The 22,696-nt window shown below is 40.3% G+C and overlaps 1 protein-coding gene across 1 annotated transcript in view; it reads left to right on the top strand.

Moving 5' to 3' along the window:
* Positions 1-2,596: 2,596 nt before the first annotated feature.
* Positions 2,597-22,696, top strand: part of ahr1b (aryl hydrocarbon receptor 1b) — a 64,543-nt gene continuing 44,443 nt past the window's right edge. Inside the window, exons 1-2 of the mRNA XM_085348784.1 lie at positions 2,597-3,028; positions 4,723-4,910. Of these exons, the coding sequence (XP_085204910.1) occupies positions 2,988-3,028; positions 4,723-4,910 (229 nt within the window). The 5' untranslated portion in view covers positions 2,597-2,987. The remainder of the gene's footprint in view (positions 3,029-4,722; positions 4,911-22,696) is intronic.

The raw sequence follows: 22,696 nt of genomic DNA, 5'->3' as shown, positions 1-22,696 counted from the left end.
TATCGAAATGTTTTAATGATAAAATCAAACAAATTAAAATAAAACTTAAACTGAGTCAAAGTTCAGATTTTTTTAAAAACTTTTATTGTTATCTTTTTGTAAATCCAAACAACTAAATCTTAAAAAAAAAACTGAAGCTGAGGATTTTTTACAAAACCAGATTTCTTGTTACCCACAACAAACCTCCATCCTTTGTGTCTTTTCTTCTTCTTTTACTCATTTCTTGCTATCGGAGTAACATTGAAACACAGAAGTAAAACACTCAGAGGCAGCTATTGTATATTTTAAATGAGAGAAAAATGGAAAAAAAAAAAGAATTCACACTTTATAGTGTCTTTTAAATTGACCTCTTTTTGACTGTCTGTTTAAAACAGTTTAGAAAACAAAGCAACCTGTTCTGAGCTGTGAATTTTTGTTCACATGACTAAATCAGTGGCATCAAGGTTAGAAACTAGTGCTGTCAGGGTTAATCTCATTAAAATGGCGTTAACACCATAACCGCATTATCGCGGCAAATCTCCGTTAGCGAGTTAACGCGGATCGCCCCGCATTAGAGCGTTAACACATTAGCGCCGTCCAGCCCCACGCACTACAATACATGTGTGGAACCCCACAAAACAACAGTTGGTCAGAGAATAAGTGAATAACTACACATAATAATGTTAGGAAAATCTCTTGACGTTTCATGTGTCTGAAAGAAAAAAATCTGCCAGTATATCACAATATTGGATTTTTAGATTACCAATATCGGTATTGGTATCGTTCTTCAAAACCCTATATCGCTCAGGCGCTAGTTATCTGAAAGTGTTTTTTAGTTTTTTACAGCTTGCTCTAAAGCACCAGAATTTGACCTCATGCAGCTCCAAGTTTATGCCTGTGTAAACGTCGTTGTGAACTTTTGCAGCAGTTTCACCAAAAGCCATGAAAGCAAAACTAAATATCAGCACTCACGGGTGGAGATGGAGATTCAGTACAGAAATAGTTCTTCACAGCACTTCTGCTTCTCCTCCTCTTCTTTTAATCAGAGCTTTTCTTCATAAAGTATTCTCTAAGTGGAAATATAAATATCTCCTGTTGCTTTATCTACATTATACTGACTTTGTACTTTTACTCTACTTTCATTTTCAATCCGTCGGAGGCCAAGACTCCAAATGCAGTATCTTTGTGTAACTGTATATAAATATATATATTTGTCCTTTTATGCTTTTTTTTCTCCAAAGTATGTATTGTCATATATTGTGTATTTTAATATTGTATTGCCTTAACATGACCCACACTTATCATTTTTTTGTACATTTTCTGCACATTGCATATGTATGTAACCTCCTGTTATGATGTTTTTTTTATTATATCTTGTGGCTTTGCCGTCAATATTTGGCTTTAATTGTGTATGAGTGTTTGACTCTTTACATGCTCACCATATAAATTAAATGTGATCTGATCACACAATTGCTATATTTTATTTTATTTTTTTGTGAAAACAAAGTTTTTCTAAACCTCCTTTAGGAAAATTTGGGATTAAAAATAAAACAGTGGATTGAAATTCATAAATACATATTAACTAATAATTAATAACGAATAAAGTGATTAATAATACAATATAATATAATATTACTGGTTTGGATTGTTGTGATGGTTTCCACAGTGGCCACTAGATGACAGTGTAACTATTTTGGTAAGTTTGACTTTTTCCTTGAAGTTAAACTTTAAGTTGATGATTTCTGCAAATAGGGCTAGAAAATATATTTATAAAAAAAATAAATACATACGTAGTTGTATGCTTCATGGACAGATAGATGTTTTGACTGTGATATAAAATTAAAATTGTGACAACAAATGTATTTAAAATTGCTCAAAAAGCTAAAGCTTTTCCAGTATATATGCTAACATGAGGCAATCGACCTTTAATGCAGCAATAGCACAAAATAAGTTGCTGGTAAATACATTTTTTTTAAACTTGACATCTTAGAAGCCTAATTTAAGAGTGAATCCTTCTAAAATTGAAGACATTTTTCTGATTTTGAAACATTTAAGATTGCCCTTGAAACACAATTAAAGAACTCATATAGAGTTCGCTGTACAAATCCTTAAGCAAAATAAATTGCAGCTTGCAAGCTTTAAAAAAGTGCTGGTTGGAATTCCGATTAAAACACTGCTATTTTAAATTCAACTGATCGTTATTGTTTTTCTTACAAACAAACAAAACCTTTACTGCAATTTTTAAACATACAAAAAATGTATAAAAATGTATTTAAACAATGTATAATAATAATAATAATAATAATAATAATAATAATAATAATAATAATAATAATCCAGAAAAACTTTGTGGTTCATACTTTGTTATATTTTGTAAAACAAAAAAACATAAACAAGGAAATGAATTTTAACATCAGAAAACAACAACATGTACATTTATGATGTTGAAAAACGTTGTTTTTTACATTTTAAATGAAAACTCGGCGACGTTTTTTTTTTTTTCTTCTCTTACGTCACCTCTGACCCGAAGCGCGCTCTCGGCTTCAAATCAGTGCCCAGAAAGGTGCCCGGGAAGCGCGCGCCGGTCAGAGAGCAGAGTAGAGAGAGACAGCAAACAGGGAGGAGCGCTTTGAGGACGACAACTGAAATTTATCGACGATTCTTACAGTTTTTTGATGTGTCAGGATGTGAAGCTCAAACTGTTTGTTTTTAATGCTGGATTTGAGCCGCCGGCGGGGCGCCATGGACGGGATAAACCGGTGACGGTACCGTTACTACTTTGACATTCCTCACCGGGAGCCTCGGTGCCTCAGCTTCACTGTGAGTTTATCTATGGCGTCTGTTTCAGCCCTTTGAATTAGCGCTGTAGTTGTCGTTATCACGGCTCTGGCTAACGGTGACGGCCCGGGATGTTGCACATTAGTCGGTGAGAACAGGTGTTGGTGATCCGCGGTTTCTGGACCAGTTTGATGGATTTCCTCCAGCTTCACTGTGAATAAATCAGCGAGATGTATGCCGCGCGGAAAAGAAGAAAACCGGCCCAGAAAGGGTACGTTATATTTGTTATCGTGAACGCCATGTAAGTAGTAATGAAATGGGTCTGTTGTAAGCTTTATTTTTATACACAAATATTATATCATTATTTAAATATGAAATATATATTATATTGGTCGTATTTATTGTAATGTTATGAAGACAGGCACAAAAAAAATCTTTTTTAAATGTTTATTTAAAACACTACAAATTTATAGTGTCACTGGCATGTTACAGATCGATGGATACAAATAAAAAGGCAACAATTGTTTAGTAGTAACCAATATTAGCTTTTGATACTGACAGCAATGTTCCATGTTATTTTTGTTATTATTATTATTATTATTATTATTATTATTGTTATTATTTGTAGTAGTAGTAGTAAAAGTGCACTTTTACTAGTGGTGGTCTGTTAATTGCTGTAATAAAAAATGTATTTCTTAGATTATGAGATGACCGGAAAGACTTCCCTTTTTCCTGTATTTGGGAAACTCTTTTTTTGCTACAGCAGTTACTATATTAATATTATTGCTAACAGGGGATGGATAATAATAATAATAATAATAATAATGTTATTATTTTTATTATTATTAAATAACAATTATAATGGATGGATGAATTACTATGCTGATGCCCAAATAGAGGTGTGGTAATACCCCCGTGTCTTGCCCTAAGATAGCTGGGACAGACTCTCATAGGACACCAGTGCCCGGCTCCCTCGACCCTGAATTACAGAAGCAAAAGAAAATAATATCTGACATATGCCTCTCATCCGGACAGATGTATTGTATTTCACATGTGGCTTTGAGCCCCACACCAAAACAAAATCAGTGAAAAATGCAGTGAGTGCCATCTGTAGAATTCACAGATGTCCTTAAGTGCACAACTATATAGGATTTTGGATTTTTAAGACTGATACCAATACCGATATTTGGCCGTTTAAAATTCTGATATGAAAGTTGATATTTTTTTGTCTTTCAAAATCAAAACACAAATAGATTTCTCTTAGTATTTGCTACATGTAGGAATTTATGACTCCTTACTATGATAATGTTAGATGTTAGTTGTTGCAAACAGGGAAGTTGCAGAGCACCCTCTGGTGGACAAACTATGCAACGAAATTCTCGAATCTCTTCTTCGCTTTTTTACTTTTCAGTTATCAGCCGTTATAAATGTTGATACCAATATAGTGGCAAACAACTAATATATATATGATTTTATTTATATATTGGCAATCAGAATTATGATCTGAATGCATTGTTGTGCCAAACACATTTTGCTTTTCCAACGTCAGCTCTATAATTTATCTTGTTCAGGGTTTGTCGGTTCATTGCTTCATTTCTCTTCATGTTATTTAAAGTTGTTACATTATATGTGGTATACAGGGACTAGGGTAAGATGTAATAAAAGGACAGAACAAAATAGAAATGTGTAATGTGTCACCAACTGCCGCACCTGTAAGAAAAACAAACATACAACACCTGTAACTCAAACATTTGAAAATGCACAGGTATATAAATCAGCAATCTTCTTGTGGGATGTGTGTCTGTGTGTGTGAGAGCGAAAGAGAGAGAGTGTAGAGTGTGTGTGTGTGTCTATGTTACGAAATGTAAAATGAAAAAGAGCGTGGGAAGCCTCAATAATGCTCCCATAAGCCAGAGAGAGACAGAGATGGATCCAGGAAAACTGTAAAAATGTCTTGATTTCCAGAGTCAAACCGCCCCCCATCGAAGGCGCCAAATCCAACCCATCCAAACGCCACCGTGACCGCCTGAACTCGGAGTTGGACCAGCTCGCCAGCCTCTTGCCCTTCCCCGAAGATGTTATATCGAGCCTGGACAAGCTGTCCATCCTGAGGCTCAGCGTCAGCTACCTGCGCACCAAGAGCTTCTTCTCAGGTAGGAAACACTGCACACCTTTAGGAACACTGAGCTTTACTTTTACCCGTTGACCAAGGGCTGTCTTTAAGTTACCTTTGCTCAAGGTGGACTAAACGGCGGAACATGAACACTGTAAAAGCAAGGGGTGTGCATGATTTATAAGTCCAGAAAGTCAGCTGTGGGATTTCTTTGTGGTCCAAGACATCATCTAGTTTAGGCCTAAGTCCTGTTTCCTTCACAACCACCTCTTTTTCCAATTTTATTTGTTCATTTATTTATCGTTTCTATTATATTTTAAGTTCAAGGAAGTCCAAAACCATACTTTTTAAAGAATTCAATCACTGTGTGGTGTTTGTCAGGTTATTGAATAATCATGTTGAATACATGTGCTTACACTTATTATGGTTTTTGCCATAAAAGAGCATCTCTGCTGTAGCTGCCAGTAGCTCCTCACAGGAAGTTGACTGCATCTTTGCAGGGTGAAGTGATCTCGACTTAAAAAAGTACAAAAGATGCATCTTGAACTTGAGATAGATGCAGAAAGAAAGAGAAGGTGGCAAGTGTCAGCTTTGCCCTTTTCCTTCCTCGCCTCCTGAAGTAGCTTTTCACACCTCACAAAGAACCTGCAGACACTGAGGCAGAAAGCATGCAGACAGAGATGGAGCCGAGAGGGTTTTAAGTACACAGAAAGGAGGTCAGAGAGGCGGTCTGCGGGCCAGCAGATGGGAGAGTCAGGAAGGTTTTTACTGTTGTAAGGCAAAGAAATGATTCATCAGATGGAAGATCAGTCACTTTAACACAGCTGTTTGTGATGGAGCTGAACCAGATTTTATATAAGTGAGGCTCTGATGCAAGGTAGCTGGGACTAAGTTGGGTGATTACAGTTCCTCCTGTGGCCTCCTCTCTCCTTTGTCCTTCAGTTGCATTTTAGGAATTGAAACCTTCAGTGTGTTGTAGTAAGACTAATGTCTAGGTCACAGGTAGGAGGACAGAGGAGACGAGGGGTTTTTTTGGGGGGGGGGGGTTCCCATGTAGTTTCCATGTTTTGAGTGCAGACTTTGCTGCTTGCCTTTCTGTCCTCTTTGGGACTCTGTCATTGGTTAAATAAAATCCTGCTTCCTCCATTACAACCCACACCTTGCTAAACAGTGCAGACTAGATCTGACCAGATGCAATATATACACTCACCAGACACTTTTTTCAGTCCACCTGTTCAGCTACTCGTTAATCAGCCAATCACATGGCAGCAACTTAGTGGATTTAGCAACGTGATCAAGACCACCTGCTGAAGTTCAAACCGAATATCAGAATAATAAAGAAAGGTGATTTAAGCAAATTTTAACATGCTGTTGTTGTTGTTGGTCTGAGTATTTCACAAACTGCTGATGTAGTGGAATTTTCCCACACAACCATCTCTAGAGTGTACAGCGAATGGTGTGAAAAAGAGCCACAGTTCTCTGGTTGAAAATGCCTCGGTGATGTCAGAGGTCAAAGGAGAATGGTCAGACTGCTGTGAGCTGATAGGAAGGAAACTTAATCAACACTTGTCAAAACCAAGGTATACAGAAGAGCATCTCAACAGTAGCAGAAGACCGCATCGGTTGCCACTCGTGTCAGCTAAGAACAGGAAACTGAGGCTACAGTTCACACAGGTTCACCAAAACTGAACAAAACACACGTTGGGTCCCTTAGTACTAACTGACGTCATTTAAACACCACAGCCTACCTGAGTATTGTACCACAGTGTACCATCTTCTGATGGCTGCTTCCAGCAAGATAACACACCATGTCACAAAGCTCAGATCATCTCAAACTGGTTTCTTTAACATGACAATGAGTTCACTGTACTCAAATGGGCTCCACAGTCACCAGATCTGAGTCCAGATAGCACCTTTGTGATGTGAAGCCAACAAATCTGCAACAACTGTGTGATGCTATCATGTCTATATAGACCAGACTGAGGAATGTTTCCAGCACCTTGTTGAAGTGATTTTCAAAAATGTAATTTGGCTTCTCTGGCAGCTTAAAACAATACAGCTAAGTTCTAACTTTTAGCTATTACCTTTAAAATTGTGACTTAAAAGCATCACTTTTGCCGTTTTAACCTCCCAGGACCTGGCATCCACATATGTGGCCATCACATTTTGGATTGACTAGATCAAAATACTAAATTTTGCTCCACAAGGGTCTGATATCCATTTACGAGGACATTATACAGCCTCTGTTTTATCAAAATTTAAAACAAATGTACAAATCGGGTTAAAAAAAATCTGGTGATTCCTTGTTTTTACATTCATCGGGTCCCAATATGCCCAAATATCAAAGAGAAATTTAAAATGCATGCCATGGAAGAGTTCAGGTCTTAGGAGGTTAAAGCTGTGCAGGAACTCTGTAGCAAGGACACAGAAACATATCCTGTTCTTGTTTAAGGAGTTTATATTTGGGTCCTCACAGAGAGTAACTTAGGAGCTGCCTGCAGTTAATAATTCAACCACGTTGAGCCTGAAGAGTTTATACAACAGAGCGAGGCTCAATGCTTGATTATGAAGGCAATGGTGTTTGTAAGGGTGTCAGTGATCGTGGTTGGTGGTGCTCTTTTTAACTTCAGTGGATATTATACATGGTTATGCTCAGGATATGTCAGCCCATTTCTACTGGAAATGCCTTTTGGTTAAACCTTCAGCAAGGAATTTGCATTTGCACTGTTACGTTTTTATATCACTGTAATGCACATAAAAAAACCAGCTGCTTGTTTAAGTGAAAATAAATGGATGGGTTTTTTTTGCACTAGTAATGTTGTGGAGTTGTATTTTGTCTCACATCAATTATATCGTCAGTTATATCGTTATCGCAAATTTTCAAATATATATCGTGATAAATATTTTTGGCCATATCGCTCTGCTCTAGAAGTAACTATATAATTAATTGCCCAACATTGGTCATTATATACTGTATTTTGCAGACAGAGAGCTACAGACTCTCTCCCAGACCACAGACTCATACTCATAATACAAGTCAGAGCTCTATTTTTTTTTAAAAAGAAAGTTGCGTTTTAAAAATTGGAGTTCATGTTATTTTTACTTCCAATAGTGTTAACATACTACACAAGTCATGAACAAGATTTTTTAAAATTTTAATTGTAAGTGGGCTAAAGCACTTAATTAAAAGTAGTCTAACATAAATGTAAATGCTGTAATTTGATTATTTTAATAAACCATGTAACTTGGATGGATTCGATGCTGGCGTGTCCTCACACGTCTAAAGGACCGCTCAGGGAGTTTGTGTGTTTGCTCAGACACATGAAAACTTAGAGGGAACATTGGTGGTGACCCTTGCGTCTGTGATTCAGACTCTGTTTAAGAAGTGCAAAAGTGCAGAAGGATCAGCTTTGTCGAGGAGTTAGCGGGCTTACAGGCATAGCAGATGGATTTTACTCTGTGTGTGTGTGCGTGCGCGCGTGGGTGTGTGTGTGTGAGGCAGCGCTGAATGTTTTCACAGATTATCCATTAAAAGCAGATTGTACATCTGTCCAAAAACAACAAACAGCCCTCAGAAATCTGCTCAGCCTGAAAAATCCTCCAGCGTCAGTCAGTGTGAGGTTCATATAAACTGATATAAACTTAATCTAAGTAATGAGACTAACCAAAAAGGATTTACATATGGCCATCAGAGTACACAGACGTAGCTCCTAAAAATAATAACCTTTATTGCTTTATGCTTTATTTTCTGATTTAATTTCATTATTCATTCAACATATTGAGGATGCATTAAATCGTGTGTTGAACCATTAATAGTGGCTTTTTGTTTTCTCACAAATCTGTGTGTTGTAGACTTATTTTGGTTTTTAAAACCTGCATTTTTGTCCATTTTAGAGATATTTAGAGCAACATTTTAAAAGAGTAACGGCCACAAATGATAAATATAAAGCCACAAAGTGCTTGGATATCCTGGATAATTCTCTTTTCTCACACTTAGAATGAGCCAAATTTACAAAATAATCTTTGAGTTTTTTAGAGCATGACCCAAAATAGAGCGACTGACTGTAAAACAAGGAGTCTGTGTCCATAATTACTTTTAACTGTGAAGGAACCACTCGTCCCAAACTGCGCTGCAAATCTCAGATAACACAGGGAATGACTTGCAGCCTTCTTTAATTTCATCCTTTTTCATTATCACAGTGTTGCATAACAATAGTTTGATGATATGTTGTAGTTTGTGAGTTGTGTGTGTGTGTGTGTGTAGTTATTAGGGACGTGCATTATGACAAAAAAGACACAAAAGTGCTGTTTCAGCGTTTCATACATTCACACATTTCATCGTGGTCTTGCAAAACACACTGTTCACAGCAGGAGTATTCAATTAAAATTTAGGGAGGTCTAGTAAGAGAACATTTCCTCAAACAAAGCTCCAGAATGACGTAAATTTTACCTGCATTATGATTCAGTGCATATATATATTTTGAAGTAGCAGTTGTAAGTTGTAAATATAACAAATACAGATACAATTCAACAGTATTTCAGCCATTTTTGTTTATTACTAACTTTCACAGTGATCTGGGGGATATTCTGAATATAAAATAATAATAAAATTTTCTTTTCTTGTTTCAAGTAAAATGCATTTTTATTCACAGATGAGAACCCCCCCCCCCCCAGCCCTGACTGAAACATTACTTTCACCATTAGATGAGTTACCTGGATTTACTTTGGTAACCTGAAAAGGACTCTGTCTGTGACCTCTGACCTCTGTGCTGGAGTTCTGGATCTGTCTGGGTTACTTACTTCCTTCTCTCTTCGTTTCTTTTGCTCCGTGTTCTGGGACAAAGCTTATGGCCCCCAACCCTGACCTCACAGCCCATTGTTCATTCAGCGGGCTGGTTTCAGTTTCTGTGCAAATGTACTGTTTATAAGGTTGGGGAATCCTGCAGTCGGCTGAGACTGAAGAAGTCACTTGGATGAGTGACGAAACGTTTCTCCCACTGAAAACGTTATGTCCAGATGAACAGAATCAACCTTTTGGGATTTACTTACCTGGATCATTGAGTATGCATCAAAACATTGGTTTGTAGTGTTAGCTAGTTATCAGATAAGTATGAGTTTGGATGATTTAGCTCACCTAATCCACTCTACACAGTGTATTGCTATGCCACTGTCTCCTGGGGAACTTACTGAGTTATTAACTCTTCCACTCAAATCCTCTGTAGAGCTAAAAATGCACAACAGAAGCTTCAAAAACAGCCTGCAGAAGCATCTCCATACAAGTGCGTGAACCCTGAGTGACCCCCCTATCCTCATGCTGTAGCACAGCACAAACGTATTGTAGGTCAGCTCCCCGTGCCTGTGGTCATGAGATGACCCTAACACCTGGGTTTCAGCCACACAATAATGTACGTCTAAGCAAACTGAGCACTACAGTTAACAGAGATGAGATGAAAGCCCCAGAGAATGAAAACACAGCGGGATAATCCACTCATGGATGCTTTACAGAGCCTTTGAAGAGGAAAGGGGGCAGCTGATTGAACAAAGCAGAATCTGCAGTGCTGTGATGTCACAAATTCACTCCTAGGGATGCATCAAGAAATTATCAACTGATTCCGATATGTGACATAAACAGTTTGGGTCACAGTCAATGTTCCTGACATTTTTCCAATTACCTTAGGTTTCATTCATATAACACCAGTTCACAACAGGAGATCCTGCAAATTTTTGCAGATTGGTGAACCCTGCTCAACCTCTGAGAAACCCTGCCTCTGTAAGATGTTTCTTTTATACCCAGTCACGTTACTGCCCTGTTGATAGTTAGCTTAATTAGTTCCAAAATGTGCCTCCAGCTGTTTCTTTTTATGCCGCTTTCTTTGCCCGTCCTTTGTTGCCCATGTTCCAACTTCTTTGAGATGTATTGCTACTACAGAATTAAAAAAGGGCCAACATCATTCTTAGAATAGTCCATTTTTGGAGGTTTAACCATTAGATTTGTTACATTTGAGGGTAGGGCTGTTCGATATAACGATATATATCGGATGAGAATTGTTACGGCCCTAGCCTCTCTCTCTCTCCTGAGGGTGCCTGTGTGGGCGTGTCCCACTACCTCCCCTGCCTGAGATGCCACCTTTCCCTCCTGTACAGCTGACTCCCATCAGCAATTAAGGCAAGGCAAGGCAAGTTTATTTGTATAGCACAATTCAACAACAAGGTGATTCAAAGTGCTTTACAGAGACATTAGAAACAAGAACAAATAAAAAGCATGATTTAAAATTGATTAAAACAAGCAAATAAACTAACTAACTAATTAACAAACAAACAAACAAACAAACAAACAAACAAACAAACAAAACAGTATATAAAATCAAAACAGATAAAATCAGAACAGTAGATAAAATCAGTAGTTAAATGTAAGTTTTGAAATTTAAGCTTAAAGTGTGGATTTGGTGCTTTATTCAAATGCAGCTGAGAACAGGTGAGTCTTCAACCTGGATTTAAATAAACTGAGTGTTTCAGCTGATCTGAGGCTTTCTGGGAGTTTGTTCCAGATATAAGGAGCATAAAAGCTGAATGCAGCTTCTCCGTGTCTGGTTCTGACTCTGGGAACTGATAAAAGACCGGATCCAGATGACCTGAGGGATCTGGATGGTTCATACTGGGTCAGGAGGTCATTGATGTATTTTGGTCCTAAACCATTCAGAGCTTTATAGGCCAGCATCAGAACTTTAAAGTCTATCCTCTGACGGACAGGCAGCCAGTGTAAGGACCTCAGAGCTGGACTGATGTGGTCCACTTTTTTGGTCTTAGTGAGGACTCGAGCAGCAGAGTTCTGAATGAGCTGTAGTTGTCTGACTGATTTTTTAGGTAGACCTGTAAAGATGCTGTTACAGTAATCAAGCCTACTAAAGATGAATGCATGGACTAGTTTTTCCAGGTCCTGTTGAGACATCAGATCTTTTATCCTTGATATATTCTTGAGGTGATAGTAAGCTGACTTTGTTATTGTCTTAATGTGTTTTTCTAAGTTTAGGTCTGCATCCATCACTACACCCAAATTTCTCGCCTGGTTTGTGGTTTTTAGATGTATAGATTGAAGTTCTCTGGTGACCTGTAATCGTTTTTCTTTGGCGCCAAAGACTATTACCTCAGTTTTGTTTTTGTTTAGCTGGAGAAAATTGTGGCACAACCAGTCATTGATTTCCTCAATGCATTTACCAAGAGCCTGTACAGGGCCTCGGTCTCCTGGTGACATTGTGATATATATTTGTGTGTCATCTGCATAGCTGTGATAGTTTATTTTGTTGTTGTTTATAATCTGTGCCAGTGGGAGCATGTAGATGTTAAACAGAAGGGGTCCCAAGATGGAACCTTGGGGAACTCCACATGTGATACTTGTCTGCTCAGATGTGAAGTTACCTATTGATACAAAGTATTTCCTGTTTTCTACGTATGTTTTGAACCAGTTTAGTACAGTTCCTGAAAGACCTGTCCAGTTCTCCAGTCGTTTGAGTAATATGTTGTGGTCAACTGTATCAAATGCTGCACTGAGATCCAGTAAAACTAGGACTGACATTTTTCCACTGTCTGTATTCAGACATATGTCATTAAACACTTTGGTCAGAGCGGTTTCAGTGCTGTGGTTCTGTCTAAAACCTGACTGGAAGGCATCGTAGCAATTATTCTGTTTTAAGAAGTAACTGAGCTGTTGAGAAACTGCTTTTTCAATGATCTTACTTAAAAACGGGAGATTTGAGATTGGCCTGTAGTTGTTCATTTGTGTCTTGTCAAGATTGTCCTTTTTCAGTATAGGTTTGATTACAGCAGTTTTTAGTGATTCTGGAAACACACCTGATAATAAAGAAAAGTTGACGATCTGTAACAGGTCTGACTCTAAAGTCTTTGAGACCTTTTTGAAAAAACTTGTTGGCAGGACATCTAAACAGCAGGAGGAGGAGTTCAGTTTACCTAAGATGTCCTCCAGGTCTTTGCTGTTAATAGGTTGAAACTGTTTCATGGTGTTTAAACAGTTTTTTGGTGGACACAGTACATATCCTGGATCTGCTGTTGATGTACCAATTGCTTGTCTAATTTTTTGGATTTTTTCAGTGAAGAATTTGGCAAAGTCATTGCAGGCCATGGTCGAATGAAGTTCAGCTGCCACTGACACAGGAGGGTTTGTTAGCCTGTCAACTGTAGAAAATAAGACCCGAGCATTATGGCTGTTTTTAGTGATGATGTCAGAGAAGTAGGACCTCCTTGCATTCCTCAGTTGTAAATTATAATTGTGAAGTTTCTCTTTATAAATGTCATAATGAACCTGGAGGTTTGTTTTTCTCCATCTGCGCTCAGCTTTCCTACACTCTCTTTTTTCTTTTTTCACCAGTGTGGAGTTTCTCCATGGAGACTTTTTCCTTCCAGAGATAACCTTCACCTTAATGGGAGCAATAGTGTCCATTACATTTAACATGTTAGCATTGAAGCTATTGACGAGCTCATTGACTGACCCTCTGGGCAGGTCAGGTGTTAATGGGAAGACCTGGTTAAAAATTGCACTACTGTGTTCAGTTATACACCGTTTTGTGATCACTGTTGTTGATATATTTGTGTGGGCTGAGATTTTACTTTCAAAGAAAACACAGTAATGATCAGACAGGCCCACATCAGACACAGTAACCTTTGAAATGCTCAGGCCTTTGGAGATCAGTAGGTAATTAAGGGTATTTAAGCCCAGAGCAGGGTGAGCTCTGGGCCAGAGTGCCAGTAGAGTGGTTTCCAGCTAGTGAGCTGAGTGTCTTGTGGTGTTTCCAGCTAGTGAGCTGCGCTTTCCTTTTGACTTTTTGCTTTATTTGACCAACGCCTGAGCTTTGTTTGTGTTTTGTTGGTGTTTTATGGTGATAACGGCTTGTCCGTCTCTTTTAGTTGAATTACTTCAATAAAACTGTTTTATTTAACTGTTTCGCCTCCTTGACTCCTTTTTCTGACCCGGTCACTTTTGTTACTTCCCCCTCACCGCCTAGACCCCCCCCAGGGGAACGTAACACAATATAAAAACGTCTATCGTTTCATTTTACGCTATCGTTTGTTTCGTGGTGTCGCAAAATAAACTGTTTACGGCAATATTTTTTCATCATTTTGACGGTCACTGTTGTTGCTATATTAATGTCTTAAAGTTCTCTCTTTCTCTTATATTTTATATAACCACACTACAGACGGACAAGCGCCTGTTTTTATGCGTTGTCGTTAGCAACAACGACGGTAAAACCATCGCGTGTCCGCTTGTTTATTTTCCACCTTTCCACCAATAAAGCTTAAGATCCTGCTGAGACTTTTCAAAATAAACTGAATCACGTGAAAGAGTATGCAGAGTATTTACGGATGAGAAGCAAAAAGAGCCATCAGGTGCTAAAAAATAAACCATAGACTCAAACGTTAGAACAGGCTTTTCCCCGCAGCACGCCGTGTAATAAATACTCACAAAGAAAACGGCGGCCGTTACAACTTATGTCTAAAAATGTATAGTTTCATGCATCAGTTAAGGGGAACGTAACAAGTGGGGGCTCATCCGGGATCGTTGAAAAGGGAGTTCTGTGTTGGATTTGGTTTTTTTGATTATCTCACTTTGTCACCTTTTAGAGATTCACAACTTCCCAGTTTAGGTAGGTGAGTGTCCAGCTGAGCTTTTTAAGTTCCTCCTTCGGGCACTCTTTTGTTGTTTTGCCTTTTTTATTTTCGGAGTAATCCTGGGCGGGGATTAGTTCCCTGTTGGGGGTAGGCAATTCAGGGCCCCGGTCGCTTAAGTTCTGCCTTTCAAGTCGCCTCGAGCCCAGCACGCTCCAGAAGATAGGTAGGTAAAGTTTGTTGTGCTTAGGAACTGGGTAAGTTGTGTTTGTTTAGTGTATACTGCAAGAGGTAAGTTGGTCAGTTAAAGTAAGTTGTGTAGTTTTCCATTAATCGGTTAATTATTGGGTAGTCTGCGTGAGTTGGCAGACGGGTGTGGCAGTGTCCTAATTAGGTGGTGTTTTTCTAACCCTTCACCATCCCCAAAATGGTTGACACAGCTGCTAGTGTACAGGTGTCTAGAGGCTCGTTTGTGAGCAATAACATTCACCTGGTTCCAGACTTCTGTGAATCCAGTGTTCACAGCTTTTTCAGTGTGTTCGAACGCCTGGCAACTGCACTGCAGTGGCCTCAAGATGTGTGGGGGGTGATGTTGCTGTGTCGGTTGACAGGTAAGGCTCAAGAAGCGTGTTCTGGTCTGTCTAGGCAGGACGGCCTGGTTTATGGAAAGATCAAAAGTGCCGTCCTCCAAGCCTATGAACTGGTACCTGAGGCCTATAGGCAGCATTTTCGAGGGTTGGAGTTGGCGCAGGGACAGTCCTATCTTGACTTCGCCAGGGAGAAGGCGAGGCTCTTTGATAGGTGGTGTGCGGCAAGCCAGGTTAATGATGTGGGGTCCATACGTGAGCTTATGCTGGTGGAGGATTTTAAAAACTCTGTTCCTAAGTCTGTGGCCCTTTATTTAAGTGAACAGAGGGCTACAACTCTACAGCAAGCCGCCACCCTGGCAGATGAGTTTACGCTGACTCATACAGCAAGTGCGGTAGGACAGGATATCCCTCTGCACTATAGCGCAGCCTGGACAGGTAAGAGTGGGCCAGCTAAGAAGGAAAACGCAGTTATGGTGTTAAGACCTAGGCCCAAACTGTGTTTTTTCTGTCACAAGCCTGGCCATGTGGTTGCCAATTGTGTCAGACTGGCACTCAAACAGAAAGCCCACTCAACACGAGAGGGGCCTGTTTTGAGTAAAGTCAGTCGTGGCTCTCAAACTGACAAGCCTGCCAGGGCTACTGATAGGCTAAACCTGGAGCACAGTTGCTTGGTAGCACCCCGTAATCAGTGTATGAGGCAAACTAACCCTGAGCTGCCGCTGGTTGACCCTTTCTCTGGTTCATGTTCAAAACCACCCTTCAGACCTGCACCCCTTGCTAACAATCATGTTTGTGTTTCAGTGAAGCCTGCTAGCTGCCTGCTGGGTTCTCCACACGCGATGGTTCGAAGCCCCGGCCATCCCATGGGACACTGTTTCGAGGGTCTGGGGCCACTCTTTGGTAATGTGGTGAACCCACTGAGATGGGATTGGCAGCTCCCGCAGGCAATGCCTAACCGTTGCTACGTGGTTTGGTAGGTGGAAAGCCTGCATTTCGTCCTGACACGGCTATGGACTCACTTTTGGTTATTGTGATTTGACAAACCATGGGTTTGCATTTATGGGAGGGGGTGTTACGGCCCTAGCCTCTCTCTCTCTCCTGAGGGTGCCTGTGTGGGCGTGTCCCACTACCTCCCCTGCCTGAGATGCCACCTTTCCCTCCTGTACAGCTGACTCCCATAAGCAATTAAGGGTATTTAAGCCCAGAGCAGGGTGAGCTCTGGGCCAGAGTGCCAGTAGAGTGGTTTCCAGCTAGTGAGCTGAGTGTCTTATGGTGTTTCCAGCTAGTGAGCTGCGCTTTCCTTTTGACTTTTTGCTTTATTTGACCAACGCCTGAGTTTTGTTTGTGTTTTGGTGTTTTATGGTGATAACGGCTTGTCCGTCTCTTTTAGTTGAATTACTTCAATAAAACTGTTTTATTTAACTGTTTCGCCTCCTTGACTCCTTTTTCTGACCCGGTCACTTTTGTTACTTCCCCCTCACCGCCTAGACCCCCCCCAGGGGAACGTAACACAATATAAAAACGTCTATCGTTTCATTTTACGCTATCGTTTGTTTCGTGGTGTCGCAAAATAAACTGTTTACGGCAATATTTTTTCATCATTTTGACGGTCACTGTTGTTGCTATATTAATGTCTTAAAGTTCTCTCTTTCTCTTATATTTTATATAACCACACTACAGACGGACAAGCGCCTGTTTTTATGCGTTGTCGTTAGCAACAACGACGGTAAAACCATCGCGTGTCCGCTTGTTTATTTTCCACCTTTCCACCAATAAAGCTTAAGATCCTGCTGAGACTTTTCAAAATAAACTGAATCACGTGAAAGAGTATGCAGAGTATTTACGGATGAGAAGCAAAAAGAGCCATCAGGTGCTAAAAAATAAACCATAGACTCAAACGTTAGAACAGGCTTTTCCCCGCAGCACGCCGTGTAATAAATACTCACAAAGAAAACGGCGGCCGTTACAACTTATGTCTAAAAATGTATAGTTTCATGCATCAGTTAAAACACTCGACTCCAGGTACACGACGCCCAGCTGGAAACACTCCACGTAAGTCGAGCTGCCCGAGATTCACAGAATTTACAGAAAATGTTACATTTTTGTGATTTATATCGTTATCGGACGATAGATGTCTTATATCGGGATATGAGATTTTGGTCATATCGCACAGCCCTATTTGAGGGTTATAAAGTATGAAGATAATTCTTAATAGTTTTACACCAAAGGGGGAAAGCTGTTGTGTGAAGCTTTTCCCCTTTGGGTTCGGTTAGATCCAGACTTAAAGGCTTAAAAACATATATATATATATATATATATATATATATATATATATATATATATATATATATATATATATATATATATATATATATATATATATACACATTCACTGAATATACATTCACTGAATATACATAAAAGAGAAAACAGTGCCATCACTTTATTAACTTTTCATCAGTGGATTTTACAACCTACTTTGTGCGCAGCTTATTGTGAAGTCTCCATTACACCGATACCAACCAAAAATCTGTAAGCCCATCACAAACACTGAGAACATTTCAAGTGAACTTTCAACTCTCCCTTCAACCTCTGTGATTATGTCTTTGTGCATCAGATTTCATTCCGCCTCATGAAGCAGCAAATGAAGGAGAAGAAAATGTCACATCAGACTTCGATGCTGCGTTCATGACATCTGGCAAAACTCGTGAACTTGAAAGACGCTTGTCAGCAAATTTACTATCAAAGAAGAAAATACAGCTGCTGCACTACACAGCTGTTTCATGTTGATATGATTTTATTCATATTTATTCTCATCAAATTGTTCCACATTCACATCCATGCAGAGCTGTCCTTAAAGTAGGAGTATTTCCTTTGATTTTTACCTGCATTTTCTTAGGACACGAAACTGATGCAGGGGTCCTGCAGGTCATTAAAACAGGTGAAATTGAAATCAAGGACTTCAAGCAACCTTTTCAGGTTGTTTATTTATACCACATGTGATGGACCGAGTTGAAAAACAGGAGGAGCCCAGGAGTTATTAGAAAAATATAGTTTCCATTTATTTAATCCCCAAAAATTTTATTTACAAGACTAATAAATGTTGAGCTCATAAAAGAGGTCAAAGAAACAAAACTGAACTGAACTCAGGCACAGACTGCAACCTTAACAAACCAAATGACTGCCCAAACATACATAATTGACCTAAACATGAAATGACATACAAGGGTATATATAATGGCTGATCAGACCATTGTGACACATGAGGGGTAACAAACAAACACAATCATAAATCACAAACGATGCAGTACAATCTAGTTTGTTAATAAACTAAACACTAAAGAAGAAAATCAAAAACCCCATTAAACCCTAAACTCAAATATTTAATTAAATACAAATACTTTGTTTTTAAAGTAAAGAAAACACACATTCCCCCCTTCAGCAGGAAGTGGTGGTGTGGTCCAATTATCTTCCTTTGTATTTAATGGTTTCAAACCCTGGCTACCATCTTTTGTCCAGCAACTCCCAGGGATGATGGCAGGTAAGAAATAAAAAGACAAAAGTTAGTCAGAAAGCAAAGAAATGAAGTAGTATGAATACATAAGTAAACTAAATGTGCGCGCTTACAAATAGAACAAATGTATCCAAACCAATCAATGAAGTTATTGGCAACTAAAATGTATTACTATGTTCAAATGAAGAATGAAAATACAAAAGTTACCGACTTTAGAGTGTGGCCACGGGTTTGGCCATCACACACCCCCCCACTTCTGGATCTCCCATCAGGCAGCGAGAGAGGTAATCAGCAATGGTGTTGTCTTTACCAGGGATATAGTGAACCTTAAACCGGTATGGCTGCATAGCCAGATACCACCTAGTGATTCTCCCATTAGTGTCTTTCATTCTCTCCAGCCACTGCAGGGCTTTGTGGTCAGTTTGAAGGATGAATTCTCTTCCCAGCAAATAATACTTGAAAGAGTCAAGTGCCCATTTAATGGCCAAGGCTTCCTTCTCAACCGTTGCGTAGCGGCTCTCCCTTGGTAGCAGCTTACGGCTGATGTAGGCGACAGGATGTCGATCCTCTAATGGTCCCTGCAGAAGCACTGCTCCCAAACCCTTTTCAGAAGCATCAGTCTGCAATGTAAAGTCTTTTGTGAAATCTGATGAGTGCAGAACGGGGTCCTTACTCAGGGACTGGCGAAGGTCTTTGAAAGCTGCAACAGCTTCAGCTGTCCACCGAATCTTATTGGGACATCTTGAGCCAATCCTGTCCGTCAGTGGAGCTGCTCTAGCTGAGAAGTTGGGAATGAATCTGTTGTAGAACGCAGCCATGCCGAGGAAGGATCGCAGCTGTTTCCTGGTTTGTGGAAGAGGACATGATGCAATTGCATTAATTTTGTCAACCTGTGGTTTAATTGTCCCACCTCCAACAGTAAACCCGAGGTACTGGACTTCAGTCCTAGCAAGAGCACACTTTGCTGGATTGATGGTAAGGCCTGCGGAACACAGCCGATCCAGCACGATCCTTAGGTGATCCACATGCTCTTCCCAAGTTCCACTGAAAACAACAACATCATCAAGGTACGCACAGGTGAATGCTGAGAGCCCACAGAGTACCTTATCCATTAGCCTTTGAAATGTTGCTGGGGCCCCATGCAGACCAAATGGTAAGACTGTGAACTCGAACAATCCCCACGGAGTACGGAATGCTGTCAACTCTTGAGACTGCTTAGTGAGAGGTACTTGCCAGTATCCCTTGGAGAGATCAATGGCCGTTAGATATTTTGCCTTCCCCAAACGCTCAATGAGATCGTCAATGCGTGGCATCGGGTAAGAGTCAAATTTTGATATGGAATTGAGGTACCTGAAGTCGATGCAAAAACGTATCGTGCTATCCTTTTTCGGAGCCAACACAACAGGGTTGCACCACTCACTTGTTGAAGGTTGGATGATTCCAAGAGACAGCATGAGGTCCACCTCCTCCTTTAACTCCACCAGGAAGCGTTCCGGTATCCTGTAACTCATACGCTTCACAGCTGCATCAGGTTTTAAAACAATGTCATGCTCCACCAGACTCGTGCGACCTGGGTACTTTTGAAATATGTCTGAATTAATCAGAGGCGTTACCTGAGACTGTTGCTCACTGGTGAGATGGCTCAGGTCCAGGACAGAGACTGTTACTGAAGGCAAGTAGTCATTAACTTCTTCCTCCTCATCCACGCTGTGAATAAGCAAACCCTCTGTTTTATTCTCAGTGCGTGGAATCCATTCCTTAAGAAGGTTAACATGGAGCACTCTACTCCCTCGCTGGAGACCTGGTGTAGAAACTTTATAGGTAGTAGGTCCAAGTTTCTTCTGTACTTCAAAGGGTCCCTGCCACTTTGCCAGCAACTTGCTGTCAGAAGTTGGCAACATTACCAAAACCTTCTGGCCAGGGACAAAACTCCTGTGGCGAGCTTTTTTATCAAACAAAGTCTTTTGTTGCCTCTGAGCAGCTGCCATATGACTCTGAGCCAGTTCACTCATCTGCTGAAGCTTTTCTCTCATATGAATGACATATGAAATAACATTGACCGATTCCTCTTTACCTTGCTCTCCCTCCCATGAGTCCTTTAGCAGGGTCAATGGGCCTCTCACCTCATGGCCATAAAGAAGCTCAAACGGGGAGAAGCCAGTGGAGGCTTGAGGAACTTCCCTGTAGGCAAAAAGGAGGTATGGCAGCCACTGGTCCCAATCAGACCCTGTATCATTGACAAACTTTCGGAGCATTTGTTTGAGAGTTTGGTTGAAGCGCTCCGTCAGTCCATCTGTCTGTGGGTGATAAGGGGTTGTCCGCACACTCCTGATGCCTAACAGCTTATAGACCTCTTTCAACAGTGTGGACATAAAATTAGTGCCCTGGTCAGTTAAAATCTCCTGTGGGAATCCAACCCTTGAGAACAGTTGAATCAATGAGGAAGCTACAGTTTTTGCTTTAACAGTTTTTAATGGAAAGACTTCAGGATACCTCGTAGCATAGTCTGTAATGACTAGCATAAAGCGATTTCCAGATTTGCTTTTTTCTACAGGACCAACTACGTCCATGCCAAGACGCTGAAATGGTATACCAATGATTGGGAGAGGTTGGAGTGGTGCTTTGGTGGGGACTCTAATTGAAGTCTTCTGACATTGAGGACAACTCCTGCAAAACATAGCAACATCTGAGCGTAAACCAGGCCAGAAAAAGTATCGCTTGATGCGAGCGGTGGTCTTATGCTTCCCTAGGTGGCCAGCCCAGGGAATGGAGTGCCCCAAAGTAAGCACTGTTTCACGGGCTACTTTAGGGACCACTAACTGTTTAACCTGGCCGTGCTGGTGGTATAAAATGCCATCTTGCAGAATGTACAGCTCTTTATTTGTGTCAGATTCAATAGAGTCCTCTTCCTTAGCCCTCAGCAACATGGCAGACAAAGTTGGATCAGCCTGCTGCATTTGTCTGATGTTCGTAGGTACTGAAAAACCTAAAGGCATATCTGGAGCAGCCTGAACTGATGTCTTTCCAACAGTGTGTTGAAATTTTTCACGTCTTCTTTGACTGCGTGGCTTCCAAGACTTCCCGGGATCTGTCTCTAGTTCAGCCTCAAAGAAGGGTAAAGCACTGAGGGTTGCATAATGCTCATCCTGATTTTTAGTTTGAGCCCTTGTTATAGCAACATTGCACTCTTGCACTTCTCTCAACAAATCATAGATGACTGGCAGATCCTCCCCAAGAACTACAGGATAGGGCAGAATATCAGCTACACCAACCTTTAACAGATAGGGTGTCCCCTGCACTTCAATAAACAGATCAGCAGTAGGGTATGGTCTTTCATCACCATGTATACAGCAAACTGATAAGGTTTCAGAGGGGCATGTGTAGTCTTTTGACACATATTTCCTGTGTACCAGAGTCTGTGTGCTGCCAGTGTCTATTAAAGCATTAATTTCTTGTCCATTAATCTTAACTGTGGTGATTTTATTTGACTGCTTTCTCTCAGATTTAATATCCACATTCTGGTGAGGCACAAAACACATCTGAGATAATTTGCTTTGATTATTAGGACACATGGGCTTAGTGTGACCTTCCTGTACACAAAGGTAGCACACTGGTGGCCTTTTACCTGGCTTCGAGGTATTCAGAGGCTGCGTTTCCCTTGTAAAGGGCTTACCCACACCCGTCGCTGACCTCTGAGGATGCTGAGGGGGTTGCGACCGACGTGAATCTCTGGCAGCCTTCCATGCACTGTTGCTCCATGGCTGACTCTTACTTCGGGCAGCTACAAACACATCAGCCAGAGTGGCGGCCTCTGCAGCAGACTTTGGATTATGCTCCTTAATCCAGACCTGAAGCTCAGGACACAGCATTCTTAAAAACTGCTCCAAGATAATAATTTCACCAACTTCTTTTACAGTTCTGTTTTTCGGCTGAATCCATTTTTCATAAAGTTCTTTCAGTCTCGCATACAGTTCCTTGGGACTCTCATCAAAAACTTCAAGACAGCGAAATCTTTGCCTATATGTTTCTGGGTTTATATCATATTTTTGCAAAATGGCAGCTTTTACCTTCTCATATTGCAGTGAATCGTCCACATCCATATTA

The sequence above is a fragment of the Diplotaxodon limnothrissa genome, linkage group LG23, assembly GCF_057381915.1.
Source record: "Diplotaxodon limnothrissa isolate DT_005_m linkage group LG23, D_limnothrissa_male_GT1.1, whole genome shotgun sequence".
Taxonomy (NCBI): Eukaryota; Metazoa; Chordata; class Actinopteri; order Cichliformes; family Cichlidae; genus Diplotaxodon; species Diplotaxodon limnothrissa.
Note: the sequence above shows the minus strand (reverse complement) of the source record. Positions and strands in the feature narration are given on the sequence as shown.